Below are 17,297 nucleotides of genomic sequence, written 5' to 3' on the forward strand. Positions count from 1 at the left end.
CCAATACAAATTCAGTTTTGGGTGAAACAAGGAGTTAAAATAAAGATAAAGCTCGCATGGTTGCTTACAGTGCTTAAAATACTGGGTCAATGAGGCTTTCAAGAACTTGGCAGGAAAGTGGCCATCTTAGGGAAAAGATGAGTTATGTGAGGTTTTTGAAGTCTTTTTCTCTTGCATATTCCCTACTCAGTTTTTTTTAGTGTTAAATTGATCTTGCTGAGATAGTTGCAGAAGAAGAGAAATGCCTATAGGTTCTAAGAGCAAAGACAGATAGTTGTTCTAGAACCACCAATATGTTTTGAGGGTCCCTGTGATCTATGTTTGATCTCAGCATCAGATCCCATACAAAGGAATTTTTTCCTTTCTGTTTATCTTACACAATATCTATCAGTCTTAACATCACATGTCCTGCTGAAGCTACACTTAAATATTTACTGTGAGTAGGTGAATTAAAAGGAGTGTAACTAGAGTCTATGGAGGCTACAATTATTGCTCTTTATTTTGCAGGTGAGTAATATTTAATGATCTAGTAATGATGGCTAGTAATTCTAAATAAAAAAATCCTATATGAGCTTGGCTTGTGCACTGATTAAGAAGCTGAAATGATATAACTACAATTATTTTCAGGTCACATTCACATTAACATAGATTCAATTTCAGAGGAGTGAGATTGTTTATATATGTCACCTAAAAATATAAAAAGGACTTGGCAGTATTCATCTTAGGGAAAAGATGAGTTATGTGAGTTTTTTGAAGTCTTTTTCTAAGAACTCCTCATGAGGCAAAATATTACAGAAAAACACAAAAAATAGCAACTAGAGTTTTTGGTTGTTGTTTTCAAAGTCCAGATATTTAAGCCCTTTAGAGTATAGTTTGAAGCCTTTCCCAAGAGATTGTAGACTGCATGCAAAATCAGCACTGTAATGTTGACCTCAGATAGTATTTAATCTTGAAGGAAAACAGAAAGATATTTCCCCTTTCTCATAATACTGAGGGTACAGGGATGTAACCTCAGTTTGGTAAATCAGAAATAAAGAAACATAATATTTTTCCTCAAGTGTAAATTATAATTTTAGTTAATGCACAAAATGGGATATGAGAGAAAACCTTTAGCATTGCAGGATTTCCCCCCTATTTTCATTTATGAAGGATATGGTGCAGAAGACCGGTAATTGGAAGAAAAATGTTGAGGTAAATAGTCGATTGATGAAGAAGTTTGAAGAATCTAGAACAGAGTTGGAAAATGTTCTCCAGACTGCCCAATGTTGTCTAAAAGAAAAAGGCAATCCTGAAGAACTTCTCCGGAAACATACGGTAAATATAACTTTATAAGGCATGTTTCTGTTTAGGTTTCATATTGCTAATTAAAATATCATTACAGGTAGCACCTAGCCAACTATAGTTAATGCCAAAAAGCCAGCAGGATGAAAACTATTTGGAAATACCAGGGCTATAGGTTAAAATAGGAGATCAAAAGCATATCCCTCAAAACCAAGAAGTAGTTTGTTTTTGCTTTAATGCATATTTAATTTAACTGAATTTAATTATTTGATTTAAATACCAATAATCAGCACTTGTTTATACAGCGTGTTTATTGAGAGGGTAATTTTTAAAAAAGTATAGCTTTAATGTATTTGCTTCATAGGAATATATTTAGACTGTTTATGAAGGCTGACATATAGTTAAGTTTTGAAATAATGTTTAGGAGTATAATTTGAGAGTCCTTGAATATTTTACTTCTTCACAATGTAAATTATGAACATGCAGTAGATTGGAATTAGGGTAGATACTCTCAAGTCATTCATCATTCCTGTGACCATTAAATGGATAAAGTCATGTAATTTTTGTTGACAATAATTAAGAACTTATTTTTATTGCTACCTTGTAGGGTGCTTTTGAAAATCCCAGTTTAGATGAAAGCCTTGATATTCTCTGATGTTCTTCCATCCAAGTGCTAATTGGGCCTGAGGCTGCTTAGTTAATTCCCCAGCCAGCTTTGCTGGCTGAGGATTTTATTTTATTTTATTTATTTATTTTGTCAAGCGATTATAAGATAATAGGTATAAGTATAAACATAGTTATGAATACATGAAATGGATACACATACAAAAAATAAAAAGAAACAGTAGGACAGGGACGGTAGGCACGTTGGTGTGCTTATGCACGTCTCCTACAGACCTCTTAGGAAAGGGGTGAGGTCAATAGTAGACAGTCTAAGGTTAAAGTTTTGGGGGTTTGGGGAAGAAACAACAGAGTCAGGTAGAGTATTCCAGACATTGACCACTCTGTTGCTGAAGTTGTATTTCCTGCAATCAAGTTTGGTGCAGTTTACCTTGAGTTTGTATCTATTGTGTGCTCTTGTATTTTTATGGTTGAAGCTGAACTATTCATTGACAGGTAGGACATTGCAATATATAATTTTATGTAATTCTAGGAGCTGAAGTCCTCCAGGCTTAAAATTGCCAAGGTTGGAGAGCCCTGTTCAAAGATTTGGAGTATTAATCCTCTGCTTTGCTCTTTACTTTGATCTAGGATGAAGGCCTTGAACCTTTGTAATCTGCATAAGAAAAAAAAACCTCTACATCCAAATTGCAGCTTCTTATTATGGGTTGGGGGATCATTTGGAAATTAAAGGGTTAGCCTAGCCCTATTCCTATAACCGAGCCTAGCCCTATAGGGCCATAGTGGCACGGTGGTTAGAATGCAGTATTGGAGGCTAATTCGGCTGACTGCCAGGGATTTGATCCTGACTGGCTCAAGGCTTCCATCCTTTTGAGGTCAGTAAAATGAGGACCCAGATTGTTGGGGGCAATATGCTGACTCTGCAAAACCACTTAGAGAATAAAACACTGTGAAGCAGCAAATAAGTCTATTGCTATTCTTTTTGTGGCCAGTTCCCATCCACCTCCATGCTTTTCAAGGCAAAATAGCACAAGTATAAATTGCATCCAAGTTATCTTTCATAAAATTAACCTCAAATCAAACCATCTAAGTTTCCTGTGTTGGTACATAGTACAAAATTTTGGAATTAATCTTCCGCTTCTCCTAGCAACCATATTAACATTTAAACATGTGATACATTTCAAAACCAGGAATTTTTCAGTCAGTTGGACCAAAGGGTGCTCAATGCTTTCCTGAAAGCTTGTGATGAACTTACTGACATCCTTCCTGAGCAAGAGCAACACACCCTTCAGGAAGCTGTGAGGAAGTTGCACAAGCAGTGGAAGGTGAGTTTGCCAACCAGCTTTAGTTATAAGTTGTTTTTGTCTCTGTGTGTAGGCTCTCAGGTCTGTTGACTCCTGGACTAGTTCCTGCAGTTTTCATGGCAAGATTTCAGAAGTAGTTTGCCCTCGTAGGGCTCGAAACGAGTGACTGGCCCAAGATCACCCAGCTGGTTTTGTACTTAAGGTGGAAATGTTCAATTTCCCAGTTTCTAGCTTGTTTCCTTAACCCCACTACATCAAACTAGTTCTCCTTGTTTAAGGTACACAGCCACAAAGTCCATTCTGTCAAAAGAAGAAGAGTCACTTGTGCAATTGTTGTCAGTTATTCCTGTCCAAGTGACATGAAAAATTCTTGTGTACTTTCACAAGTTTACTCAACTCCGATTTCTTAATTAAAGATACCAGGGTAAAAAAAATCACTTCTCTTAAAATGTATTTTTATCATAATGTGATAGGTTACACAATTATTTTATTTCATGTTTTAAACTTTTTGTTTCTTTTTGTTTCTGCTGTGATTTTGTGATGTGTGAACAACTTTTTTTCCTGTTCTTTTTTTACGGTGTAACATTGCATTGCATTTTCAAAGAAAGTTAGTCCCCTGAAATTGTTCAGAAAAACAAGTTCAAGCATCTTAGTTGCTGCCTCTGAAACTAATGATCTGGTTGGTTTGGTGTTGGTTGGTTTGCTTGTTGTATATCTTTATAATAATTTCTTAAAAAGAGAACTGACTGTTTTATATTAACTTCTTTCCCCACTTTTAATTATGGTGCAGGATCTCCAGTCAGAAGCTCCATACCATTTACTCCGCTTAAAAATAGAAGTAGAAAAAAGCAAATTCCTAGCAACAGTGCAAGAATGTCACACTGAACTCACTCGCCAGAATGAGCTCATGACCAAGGAGAGCAGTGAAAAAATAATTAAGGAGCACAAGGTAATTCTACCCCTTTCCTTAAATAGCCATAGAATTTTTCTCTTTATTTTATTTTATTATCTGCCTTGACTCCTTAAAAATAAAGGAATCTTTAGAAAGAAAACATTGCTGTCCTGTTCCAAATTTTTCTGCTTATGATTCCAGTATAAAAAGTGATATATGAGCAAGTGTTTTTTTTAATATAAAATTTGTCATTTTATGGTAATGATTAATCTATTGCATATTGATCTTAGAATTTCATGTACATTACTATTCAGCATATAAGTGCAACTTCTATGAGTAATGTTTACTTGGAACAAGAGCTTAGATTCACAAAAAAAATAATTAAAATATCATGTTTCATTGAGATTGATTCAATGAAATTTGCAATTTATTTATTTATTCATTCATTTAATTTCTACAGCCACCAATCTCAACCAGTGACTCTGAGTGGCTTACAGTTCTTTGAGCTTAATCATTATTTCAAGAATCTTTATGCATGCATACAACAAAATTTATTTTAAAAATATGATTGACATAGTATGTTGCTGGTTTCTTGGCCTGAACATCAGATATCTTGATGTATCTTTCCAAAATCTGTTTTCCTATGGCTCTTCTTTATTATTGTTGAGTGATGGAAAGCACCATTTTCAGTATTAAGATGATTTATATACTTTTAATAATGCTGCAATTTCAAGAGCTTACTTCTTAGAAGATACACATTGTATTGTACTACTGTACGTATAAAATCTCTCATGAAATTCCCAGATCAATACAATTATTATTGAGACAGTTCATTAGATATTTTTAACAGATGTGTAAATTATCCTAAATATAAAATCTCAATAATGCTTGAAAAAAAATGCCTTCTGGATACCTTGAAACTGAAGGAATTTAAACTCTTTTCCACAATCAAAAAATTAAGAAGCACTGCCATTTTCTTTACAGAGATGAAGTATCTTTGACAATTTTTTTACATTTTTTTAAAAAATGGTGAATGTATTTAGTTTTTGAATACCGGGTAGAAATTAGATTGTTTGTTCATTTGCATAGCAATGGAGTGAACAAGTGTTCTTTTATGCCATCAGATGTTTTTTGGTGATAAAGGACCTTTACAACTATGTGAGAAACGACAGCAACTGATTAAAGAATTGTGCTTGAAACTACCAGAATGGGATCCAGTTAAAATGACCTCTGAAAGTGGCCAAAAAGATCTCAGTGAACTTAAAGCTCAAGTTGCCAAGACCTACATGAAACTTATTGATCAACCAGATAAATGGCAAGAATACAAGAACAGGTAAACAACTGTATGAACACCTATATTGAAGGCATTGATGCAAAGTACAGATTTAGAACTACAAATGTCCTTTAATGTTGTAAATACTATAATGCTTGTCAGAAGCACTTAATGTTTTAAATTGTATGAATAGAACATCAAAGAGCAATACATATAAGAAGTATAGGATCTAGATTAGTATGGTTTAGAAAACTGCTATGATTTACTCACTTGAAATTTTCAGCCATTTGAACAAACAACATTCCTCCCAAACTGATTAAAATCCTTTGCTATGCAGAAACTTCAGATGCTAACTTCTTGAGTTCCGTTGAAATATTTTTCATTAATTCACCCACTATTGTTCACCTCTGTTTGCTTATCCTTCTATGGCTATGTTTCAGATTTTCTGAATTACGAAGCTGGATTTCATCAAAGGAGACACAACTTAAAACAATAAAGAATGGTTCAGCGGATACAACTAAATACAAACATTTTAAAACATCAATAGAGGTATATTTAAAATGATTTGAAATTGATATGTTCTTCTAATACTAACATATTGATTTGAAGTGGATGAAATTGATAATGCAAGCTGACCTTTCTGCTTTTGGCATTTTAAAACTAGGCCAAATAATTTACAACAAAGTAAATAATGTATAGAAATAGTGAAATGTAAAAGGAACTGGAATTTCTAGGATAAATAAAATCAAGTGATTGACTAGAAATTCTACTGTTTAGAAAGAAATGTGTACAATATAATTCAGAAGCTTTTGAAAACCCACTGGTTATTTCAAGACATGATTGTACAAATAAATGTTATTAGAATTAAAAGTACATACATGTTTCATATACCACAAAAATATATTGGCACAATCTACCAAAATAGACCCCAGTCTTACCCTGCAGCACTAGTAGTAATAGTTTCTGAATTAATAGCATTTCACAAAAAAGAAGTGACATTTTGGGATGCTACATACACATACACTTGTTGTATTTATAGTCTCTCTCACATGCACAAACACATGAAAAACAGAATAAGAAAATAACAAGAGTTAGAAGGAACTGAGGAGATCTTCTAGTCCAATCACCTCCTCAAGCAGGGTACCTTATACCAGTGGTATCAAACTCGATTTCATTGAGGGCTGCATCAGGGCTGTGTTTGACCTTGGGGGATGGGATGGGATGGATGTGGCCAGGGTGGGTGTGGCCAGCATAACGTCACTCGTGTTGGGTGTGCCTGTGGTGGCCCAAGCGCTCTGCCAGCGAAAACGGGCTCCCAGGCCCAGTTTTTGGCTGGTACGGCCTCCTGCAACCTTCTGCCAGCAAAAACAGAGCTTGGGAGGGCACATTTTCACTAGCAGAAGCACTGCGGGCTGGTCCTTCACTATTTCCAGGCCAGCCCTGCAGGCCACATCTAAACAACCCACAAGCTGGATCTCATCCACGGGCCTTGAGTTTGTACCCCGGCCTTATACCATTTCAGACAAATGCTTGTCCAATCTCTTCTTAAAACCTCCAGTGATGGAGCACCCACAACTTCTGAAGGCAAGTCATTCCACTGATTGCATGCAAGTTATATATATTGTATTCTATTGTTGAAAAATGTATGCAAGGAAAAGTTATACACAAAAGAAAAAAATATGGGGGAAATTACAAAATATATCATTTTTTTCAAGCATTTTTTTAAAATTGAAAAAGCAGGCATATATTGATCGATCTTCAAATTTCTAAAGACTGATATAAAAGATACTTCACCTTACATACAAGGACAGAGCTCACTATGTGTGCAGTGGAGAAGCAGCCTTTTCTTTTTAGTCCAAGCTGTGGGATCAGCATACAGCCAGCCAGTTACTATCTGAATCAAGAAAGACTTCCTGCATGGATTTCTCTATGCAGAAAAGCTACATTTCTATAATCATGGAGAGTTGTGTTATTCTTCTGATTGATAAGTTCATCATTGAAGTCACAATGTGATTTGCATAAGAGAAGGATCCTTAAGCAATTTTTATGCTTGAGCATATTGGCTTGTGACTATCCACATGTACATACCTCTCGTTCATCCTATTAATCTAGTATCATAACTGGTTTTTTCAATCTATTGACTTGTTTTATACATTGTTTGATAGAAGCTTATGTCCTGATACAGCCTTAGTTGACTTATCTATGCAAACTAATGTAGATCCAGTTCCCCTGATTTACATTAGACTTCTATTCTAATAATGCTTGTTTGGTGCATCTAATTTTTATATTGATTCTGTTTCAGGAAATTAGGCAAGATGCCTGCAAAAAGGGAGAAATTATCATCTGGTTGAAATCTAGGCTTGTTGCCTTATCTGAAGTTTCTTCTGAGAATGAAGTAAAAAAACAAGGGGATGAACTTTCCGTGCTTGCTAGTGACTTTAAGAAAATTTTAGCCTTGTTGACAGAGGTATATTATAATTATATTCACTTCAGAAGCTGTCCTATTTTCTATTATGTGTTCAGTTATAAAAAAATCAGTAGGATTCTGTGTTATTTTAGCCATCTGAATGTTGTTATAATCAACAATAACCAGTGTTTTTCAAATACCTAGTGCATCTAAATACTATTAAGAAAAAAATAACAGAATTATTGTAGTGTTATGTATGTACCAGTAATTGTATCTCTAATGATAAATGAAAGTAGTTCCTTGGATTTCCATGCGTCATTTGAAATTGTATTTTAACATTATATATACATGTGCTAAACACATTGTAGCCACATTTCCTGTTTCTTAAATGCATATATTGTGTATGTTTTCTTAATTGTATTTTCTACTCAAATTATACAGTTTGTGTATGAAAGTTTTGGAGGGATCCTTTACTGTAATATAAAGTGTGATGCAAGCACATAATCATAGAAGTTTTTGTGCTGAAGTACATATAATATGCTGTATGCAAAAAAACAAACACAGTTGTGTGTACAATGGAGAAAAAACTCCAGCATTCATATTAATCTTCCCTTTAGCAATTTTCCTTCCTTCTGATCCTCTTTCTCCACCCTCTATTCACTTGTGGTATTGACAATATATCAGTTTGAATTATTCATATTTGCTTTGAGAGATTTTTTTCTAAAAAGTTTTGTATTTCTGAAAAGTTCTGCTGGTGTTTGCTGTTTGCTGAGTGGTAAGTGTTATTTTGAGCACAAAAACATTTATTTTAAGAAAATGAGTACGGTATTGAGAGAGTAGGAGAAAAATGGATTGGCACATAGAGTAGGAGAAAAAAAGTTTGGCAATTATTATGGCCAATTCTACAGTTGTAAAAATTTCCAAACTAACTTAGAAAGTAGGTCAGGTAGCACAAAGTAAATTCACAAAATAATAATAGAATTCAGTGGAACAGGAGAAATCTATTTATAGATTATAGTAAGAGGTTTTTTTTAATTACTGTCAGATAATTGGAAAATAATATAGAGTACACAAAATGAATTGGTTGATTATATAATTGTATTGCATTTTGAACTGTTTAAATCATAAAACCTACTTATTTTGCACTGAGTATTTTAGAGTTTTAATATTGTTTCTGAATACAGATTGAGAAGACATTGGGTGCAGTTGGAGATTGTGTTCAATACACCGAAGAAGTGAAAGGCACATTAGAAGAACTGATCACAAACTCAAAAGAAGCTCAGACAGAAGTTGAGAAAATCTTAAATGTTGATAACTTGTTACAGGCCCAGCAAATCTTTCTCTACCATCAGGTACAATCACTTACACACAGGGGTGTGTAAATTCAAATTTTTTAATAACCGGTTCTGTGGGCGTGGCTTAGGTGGCGAGCATGGCTTGGTGTTCATGTGACTGGATGGACATGGCTTAGTGGTCATGTTCTTGGCTGGGTGTGGCCAACTCAATATCACTCACATCGAGGCACGCATCTCCTCACCTGGCCTCTCATGACTGTGGGGATGCTGCAACAGTTCTAAGTGTGAAAAATGGTCATAAATCACTTTTTTCAATGCCATTGTAACTTTGAATGGTCACTCCACACAAGCAAAGTACAAGCAAAGGAGGGGAAAAAAACTCCAGAGATGTTCCTGATACAGGAAGTCTAGTCCTGCCAAGAATGTAATAAGGGTTAATGGAGAGGCAGTTTCTGTAAGCAACACCAGAATGTTTCCTTCCTGCCTTCCTTACAGGATTAGGCCAGTAATTTCTTTTAACAACCAGTTCTCCGAACTGCTTAGAATCTTAACAACTGGTTCTAGCGAATAGGTGCGAACTAGTAGAATCCCACCCCTGCTTACACATCAGCTTTCACTGAATATCCAACAAATCCTTATATATTATTGTTGCTGCAAATAATGCACTAATATCTGAACTGTAGATAATAGTTATTAACCCCTTTCACACAGGTAGAATTGGAAAGAGGGGATATTATAATTTTATGTAATAAGATGTTGGAGGTGAGCGTTTAATATTTATTTTAAAAGAGGAAAGTATAAACCTTTTTGAAGTGTACTTTGCCAAAATGCCTTTAGTTGTTCCTTTTCTCTTCCCACTCTATCCTTGTCATTCTTCTTCTAATAAGAAATGGCACTTCTAAGGGCCTTTTCACAATTTATACAAGGAAAACTAGGAACTGCCATCATCTTGGCAAACTACATATGGTGTGGTAACCTATTTCTCAAACCAAGCTTAATATAATACAGTGGCATTAGCTTGCTTGAAAGTATTTTCTCACCAAGATTTTCCCTGACATTTCTATGGCAACAGCAGCTAGACTGGCCTTGAGGAAGGAAAACAAGAGCAGGAACCAAGAATCATGCCCAATTCCTCAAGATCAACTTGTTGAAACTCTTCCTAGATAACTAGAGAAAATTACATTCCAGACATTTTGGTAGAATCTGGCTGGATGGAATCCATCTCTGTAAAATCCAAATGATTTTACTAAATAGATACCTAAAATAATATCTCCCAGGCCTCAACTTACAAGGAAGGGACATGGTCATCTGACAAGAGGCTGCTGGATGTTTTACTTGCAGATATGACAACTTCACAGAAGTAAGCCTTATTACACGTTAAACCCTAAGAAAAAAGATTTGCTTTTGTATTCCCCCATGGAAATTACTTTCAGATGTCAAAAATGGATCTTTTTTTTTAACGGAGCATTTTACTATTCTATGTTCTAGATGTGTAATTCTGAAGATTTTTGAAAATTCTAGATGAATACTAGACCTTTCTGGTGTTTTAATAAATGAGCAGAGACTGTTTAATGCTTGTTCCCTAAAACACCTTTGTATATGCTTACAGTAAGTACAGTTATTTCTGCATTAATACAATCTATCTGTATTGACTACAATACTTTTTAAATATTTGCTTTTAGCAAAAGTCAAAGAGGCTTCATGCAAAAAGGCAAGATGTACAACAACAGATTGTCCACAGTAAAGAGTTACAAATTGAAGGTGGTCTATCTCCTGCTGTGCAAGAAGATTTATGGAAGTTGGAGAGTACATTAGAAAGCATGCAACAATCTATGGAACAACGTGGAGATCAATTGCAGGTACATATTCTTCCTATAACTCTGTAGAGAAATAAAGAAATGTCACTTTACTTAATTGCTTTATATTTAGCATGAGCTGTTTTCTGGCAAGCTGTTTTCGGGCTTAGCTCAGGTTTTAAATGCAAGATTCTGGCCAATCTTGTCAGAGGGTGAGAACAAATTAGGATACATGGTTGGGACTCTAATTGGATGCTACCAGGTTATAGCTGTAGGCTAAAGTGGGAAATAAATAATTCCCCCACAAATGATTGACAGCCATTTGGAAGCCTGCACTCACAAACAAAAAAATCTCCACACCACAAGCCAGGCAAACACCTGGGCACAAACAGATCCCCCCTGATACCTCCAGCTCAAACACACCCCAACCAGGCACCCAGATGAAACCCAGCTTCCTAACTAATGATAGCCGTCCATTTACCCGAAGCCAAGCTGCACTAAAGGCCTCCAATAAAGTAACACAATGCTGCCAGCCAATCAAGATACAAAAAGAGCCAAAAAACAGACAGAAGATATTAGAGACACCAATCAAGCAGAACACAGCAAACTCCGAGACCAGTAAACACAGACCAAGTCTCCCAACCAATCAGGATGAAGAAAAAACCATTCTGGCACAGCAATAGGCTGCCCCAAATTTAAATCTGAAACCACTGTAAAAGTCTGACTCACAGACGAACACTATACAGAAGCCTGATGATGGCAGATGAGATTCTGCTGAAACGTTGCTACAACTTTAAAAGAACAACTACAATGACGTGGGAAAATACCCGAACAAAGCCGAATGCCAAAACCAATTAACAAGATAACATAAACAGTTAAACAGGGAATTAACCTACTTAAAACAACATAATTATTCTAAAAGTTCGATCCTATTTTTGCATGCAAAAATAAGTGAAATTCTCATAGGACGTCATTAACTTATTGTGAGAAAGAATGTTGAACAAAATGTACCTTTGAACTATTCAAATAAGGAAAGACAGATGTTTAAAAGAGGAGAACCACACTATAGGCCATTCTCACATGGCTCTTCCACAGTTATTTTATTCTTTAAGCTTGGGAATAATATAAAACATTAGTATTAATCCAATTATCAGACAGTTTTTGAATAGAGTTTAATAATTAAATTTTAGGAGCTATTTTACAATGGTTGTTGGAACTGTAAGTAGTATATAGTATTTGCATATAAAACCTAGCTAAGGTATAACATCAAGCAAACTTGGCTAATTTGACAAAAGCTTTTGGAGTCATATTTTGATAGTACATAGTGGGGAAACAACTGGGAAATATCAGGACTACTAGCAGACGGAAAAGCTACTGGGAAAAATTATATTGGATGAATGGAATGGCAAACAGACTTATTACCTAAATAATTACAAAAATTTATCATTGAATTCACATAGGATTGTTATTGCAGTACAGAACATTCTTTGATGTTATGTCCTACATTTGAACTTCCTATTGATCTTTGCTAATAGAATGTACAAGTCTCGGATCTAGCAGGAAATTTCATTTGTATTTAATACTTTAGATTTTGAACAGGGTAATGAAAATTCTAGTAAATATGTTTAATGCAGCTTAATCTTACGAGCCAGAAAAAGTCATTATTTGTGCATGTTAATAATTAACTTTAATTTTCTGTCCTTCAGTCACTTTGCCTTTTTCCTTTTTTTGTAGCTCACAATAAACACATGGGAACAGTTTGAAAGAGACAAAGAAACAATTGTCAAGTATTTGAGTAATGCGAGCTCTGCCCTTGAACGCATCTTAAGTTTTAGCAGCTTGGAGAGTTTGTCATCAGAATTAGAAAAGACAAAAGTATGTATCCTGGAGGACTTTTACTGTTCTGTCTGGTATTATATTAGGTTCTTATGTATTTCTTTTTGTTTAAAAAAAATGTGTATTTTATTAGTGACTACTTGTCTTGAATGATGATAAAGCAGGTAAGACTTTAAAATAAATATTTATCTAAACAATATTAAGATAATTGGTTTTTAAAGCTATGCATTCTTTCCCTTTATGTTTTGCATCTATTGTTCTGTAAGTCATCCAGAATGATGTTGAGTTGCAAAACCTTATAAATGCCATAAATAAACTAATAAAGGCTCAATCTGGGCCAAACAGAACAGAGTAACAATGGATTCCCAGGTTGAAAAGATATGTACTTTGTTTTTCCCGAAAATGAAAAGATGATCCTTTTCTTTATGCTGTGCAAGTTAACCATATTCTAATAGCAATACAAATATAAAACACTGGTAAAGAAGTGTTACAATCATTCTGGGAATGGTTTCAATCCTAAGAAAACTGAAACAAAAGGAAATTCTGTATTTAGCAAAAGTGTCTTTAAGTTGCATATAGTGAGGAATTTCCCCTTTTACATCAGATATTCTTGAACTGGTAATTTTTAAAAACTTATTTTGGTATTTCATGTTTACAAGAATATGGAGCAAATAATAATAATAATAGCAACAATAACAACAACAATAGCAATAGCACTTAGACTTATATACCATTTCACAGTGCTTTTCAGCCCTCTATAAGCAATTTACAGTGTCAGCATATTGCCCCTAACAATCTGAGTCCTCATTTTACCGACCTCTGGAAAGCTGAGTCAACCTTGAGTTGGTAAGAATCGAACTGCCAGCCAGCAGTCAGCAGAAGTAGCCTGCAGTACTGCATTCTAACCACTGTACCACCAAGGGTCATAATAATCCATAATAAACATCTGGAGAACCACTTGAATTCCACTGACATTGACAAAAGCACCATCAGTCAATTGCAAAAGGCAGCTTTACTGGAAGAGCTTACATCCAGCAATGCTACATGTAATACCATCAAACAATAATTTCTGCCTCTCCCTGTTCTTTGGGAAGAACTTGATAGATGGATATAAATGCCAATCCCAGTCTAAACATCTGGGTGATTGTGTGATCATGGATGATGATAATAACAACTACCACTTGTTGGCAAAATGTTACTGAGAATGATCTTTAACTTGCACCTCCTCCTTTTCACAGGAACTTTCCAAGCAGACAGTAGCCATGGCCATGGAAGCAGAGAATCTGGTCAGGAAGTCTTTAGCCATACAACTTGGTCAGAGGAGCAAGGAGAACCTTCAGCAGCAAGCAAAATCAATTCAGGAACAAGTTAAAAAAGTAGAAGCTACACTTGAAGAAGAGTATGTCCTTAAATAGTCATAATATTTGTTTCCTGACACAAGGAATGTATCTTTTTTGCCTTATATTAGTGCAGTGTTGAGTCTTAAAGACGTTGTAAAACTCTGTTATACAGTAATAACTTATCTATCAGAAACAACTGTTTTAATACCAAGTATGGTGGAAGATCTGAGAAAAAAAGAAAGAAAGAAAGCATCAACTTCCCCTAATTGGAAAAAAAATACCTTTGGTCCTTTAAGTGTCCTTATAATTGTGTGAAGGAGCCATTGTGAATCAAATTTTATGCATTTAGGCTGATTTTTCTTAATGAGAGAAATAATCTGAATTGACTACAAAACTAAAGTCATAATAATGCACTTCAATATTCAGTACAGGAATAAAAACAGAAAATTATTTGATAGACAATAGCATAGATAAATAATGTATTTTCCTAAAGTGCCTCAGGGCATTTAGAAAAATCTACTATCAGTCTGCTTTTTAAAATATTTTTCTTGACAGTTCAGCTGAGTGCATGAGAACATAAAATGTGCCTTTCTTTCCCTGAATTGTGCCCTATTCCTTTTTCTCATGCTATTACAACTGATAGATAAAATGCCTATCTATCTTATTTGTATCCCTTTGTATTTATTCACCAGGATCTGGCTGTTAGTATTTGGAGATTAGAAAGCATTACACTGAGAGAGCTACATAAAAGGAAAAATATAGCAACTTTTATCACAGAGTGAATTTAATGCTTTATACTTCGTTTCATCTTTGACCTTTAGGAGACTTTATTCCCATTTTACAAATAAGTTCATCAGGCTGATTTAATCATTGGTTCAAAATTGCTTGATTCCTGAGCTAGGAATTAAATTATGGTATTTTGAAAACTTTTTCTAACATTACATATTCTAGACCACAAAAACTCTCAGCATTTGCCAGTGAATTGTTTGCAAAAAAAAAAAAAAAAACCCCAAACCCCAGCATTCATTTTTATTATTCTTGTATATTCCTTTTTCTTAAGGCACATAAACAATTGAGTTTACCACATTTAAGGTTGTTAATGTGTTAGAGAGGGGTTACATTTTAACATAATCATTCCCCTGCTTAGTAGTTTAATATGATTTTTTTTCCTTGTAGATTTCTTCATCCTATCCATTTGCTCTGTCCTCTCTAAATTATTCTAAAAAGAATAATTGTTTTCCATGTACCCTACTCTTGTTTTGTAAATTATTTAGAAGTTATTTCTCCTTTATTACAAATGAGCAAAGAAAGACATTGCTTCTACTGCCTCTGAACTGCATTGTATGACCTTATTTTTTCCCCCTTCTGAAATACCTAAGTAACTGGATTAGTCTTGACCCTTTTTACTACAAGTTTAGGACAGATACTTAGTTAAACATAATAAAGCTAGCTGAAACTAGATAGTTGTTATTTTAACAAAATATGCATGCATATCTGCCTGGCTGGTTAAATATTCTGGATATGAGTTTGCACAAATGTATGGTTCAGTTGTATAATTCTATGGTTTCTAATGCATTTGCATACTGTGTAGACTTGCAAAGGGGATTTTGAAAGTGCCCAACTTCAATGCAGGCAACAATCTTCTTTGTCTGGGGTGATAGAAACTGTTATCATCAATCATACAGAATATTCCATGTAGAATTATATGAACATATTCAGAATCTTCAGTGGTGTTTCTCTGTTTTGTCCTGGCTTCATGATAACTGTGACATGTAGATCAGTATCAAAACTTCAATTCACTTCAGCTCACAACTTTGCACTTTTATTACACATTTAAAATGGTCACAATCTTTAATTGAAAATAAGCTATTTAAAAACCACCCATGTGGTAGCTGCTAGGTGGTTAAAATGCTGGTCTAAAAATACACCTTTGAAAATAATATCTCAGAAGGTGATTTGCTACTTCCCACACCAGTTTTGTTGTTTTCAGAAAATGGAAAATAATATCACTTCCTACACTCTAAAGGTGATTAAAACCAGATTCCTTGGATACTAGAATTTTAAATTTAGAAACAGGCATTTTGTGATTTGGTTTTTTTAAATGGCATGCCATTATGTAAGCATTTCCCTAAATTGGACATGTAAGAGAATGGGCTTAGTTACACAGTAATAGAGTGTTAATTTTTTTCCACTAAATATGGTTGATTTTAGTATTAAAACCATGGAAATGGTGAAAAACAAGTGGGATCAGTTTGTGAAAAAATTTGAAGCATTGTCCCTCTGGATCAATGAAAAAGAAAAAATGCTGGATGCCTTGGAAATACCATCATCTTCTCTGGATGTGCAAATCAACCAAATTAAGGTGATTGGTTCGCATTTTATGTAACATTAAATATTGTTTTATCTCCCCCCCCCCATTAGAAATCTGCACAGCAGAGGAGTAGGCTTTTAACAGCTACAGACATGCTTTGACATAAAAATACTAAGGCAAAAGGTTTTGCAGGAGTTTAAAATAAAATACAAAGTTTTAAAGTTTTAAAATTTTAAATTAAATGAAAATTTTTTGGTATATGTGAAAAGTTCAGTGGATCGTTTTTTGGGCAATGTTCTTTACGTGCGAAATATCATCCTGGGTACATTTTCACAGAATGTAGAATGATTTCTATTGTAATCTGTATTGCAGTTACAGTATTTTATTCTAATATGTTAGATAAAATATGTATAATTTTGTGTATTTTCTCAAGTAATGCTGAAATAATAAAGAAATGCCTGGATTCAGTATTGGTAGCTAAACCTTTTTTTTTTTTTTTACATACTCTCAGTTCTTTATATTATATACTAGATTCTGTTCCTAGAATTTCTTTATAACTTTCCTGTCAAACTGCTAAAAACTTCTTAAAATAAAAATACTGTTAGTCCAGATGAGAAAGAGACCTAGAAGTTATTATTTTTTAAATTGATTGTAGTGATGAGAATGGACGCTGACATATAGCAATGGAAGACAACACCTGTGGTGGTGTATAGTGTTGTATGTTAGACTTATCTATCTTATGCCCCTCAAAGTACAGATGGAAGGTTTGCTTATTTGGCTTAATTATCTGAAATTCAACATGGTATCATTTATCACAGTATGTGATACAGTATTAATATTGAATGCTTTATGTAATATATATAATAAGACGATTGCCTTTGCAGTAAAGATAAGGTAGTCCTCAATTAATGGCTATAATTAAAACTTGCAATTCTACTGCC

At 34.4% G+C, this 17,297-nt stretch overlaps 1 protein-coding gene across 7 annotated transcripts in view; it reads left to right on the forward strand.

Moving 5' to 3' along the window:
• SYNE1 (spectrin repeat containing nuclear envelope protein 1) overlaps nucleotides 1-17,297 on the forward strand; it is a 292,109-nt gene that overhangs the window by 81,582 nt on the left and 193,230 nt on the right. For all 7 annotated transcript variants that reach the window (XM_087969930.1, XM_087969959.1, XM_087969939.1 and 4 more), the window contains exons 22-32: nucleotides 1,150-1,314; nucleotides 3,093-3,227; nucleotides 3,997-4,155; nucleotides 5,223-5,431; nucleotides 5,812-5,920; nucleotides 7,674-7,838; nucleotides 8,963-9,130; nucleotides 10,756-10,932; nucleotides 12,604-12,744; nucleotides 13,944-14,104; nucleotides 16,257-16,407. In XM_087969930.1, coding sequence (XP_087826056.1) covers nucleotides 1,150-1,314; nucleotides 3,093-3,227; nucleotides 3,997-4,155; nucleotides 5,223-5,431; nucleotides 5,812-5,920; nucleotides 7,674-7,838; nucleotides 8,963-9,130; nucleotides 10,756-10,932; nucleotides 12,604-12,744; nucleotides 13,944-14,104; nucleotides 16,257-16,407 — 1,740 coding nt within the window. The remainder of the gene's footprint in view (nucleotides 1-1,149; nucleotides 1,315-3,092; nucleotides 3,228-3,996; nucleotides 4,156-5,222; nucleotides 5,432-5,811; nucleotides 5,921-7,673; nucleotides 7,839-8,962; nucleotides 9,131-10,755; nucleotides 10,933-12,603; nucleotides 12,745-13,943; nucleotides 14,105-16,256; nucleotides 16,408-17,297) is intronic.

Source organism: Notechis scutatus, chromosome 1 (genome assembly GCF_049901735.1).
Source record: "Notechis scutatus isolate UNSWTSFEM ecotype Mainland chromosome 1, rNotScu1.2, whole genome shotgun sequence".
Taxonomy (NCBI): domain Eukaryota; kingdom Metazoa; phylum Chordata; class Lepidosauria; order Squamata; family Elapidae; genus Notechis; species Notechis scutatus.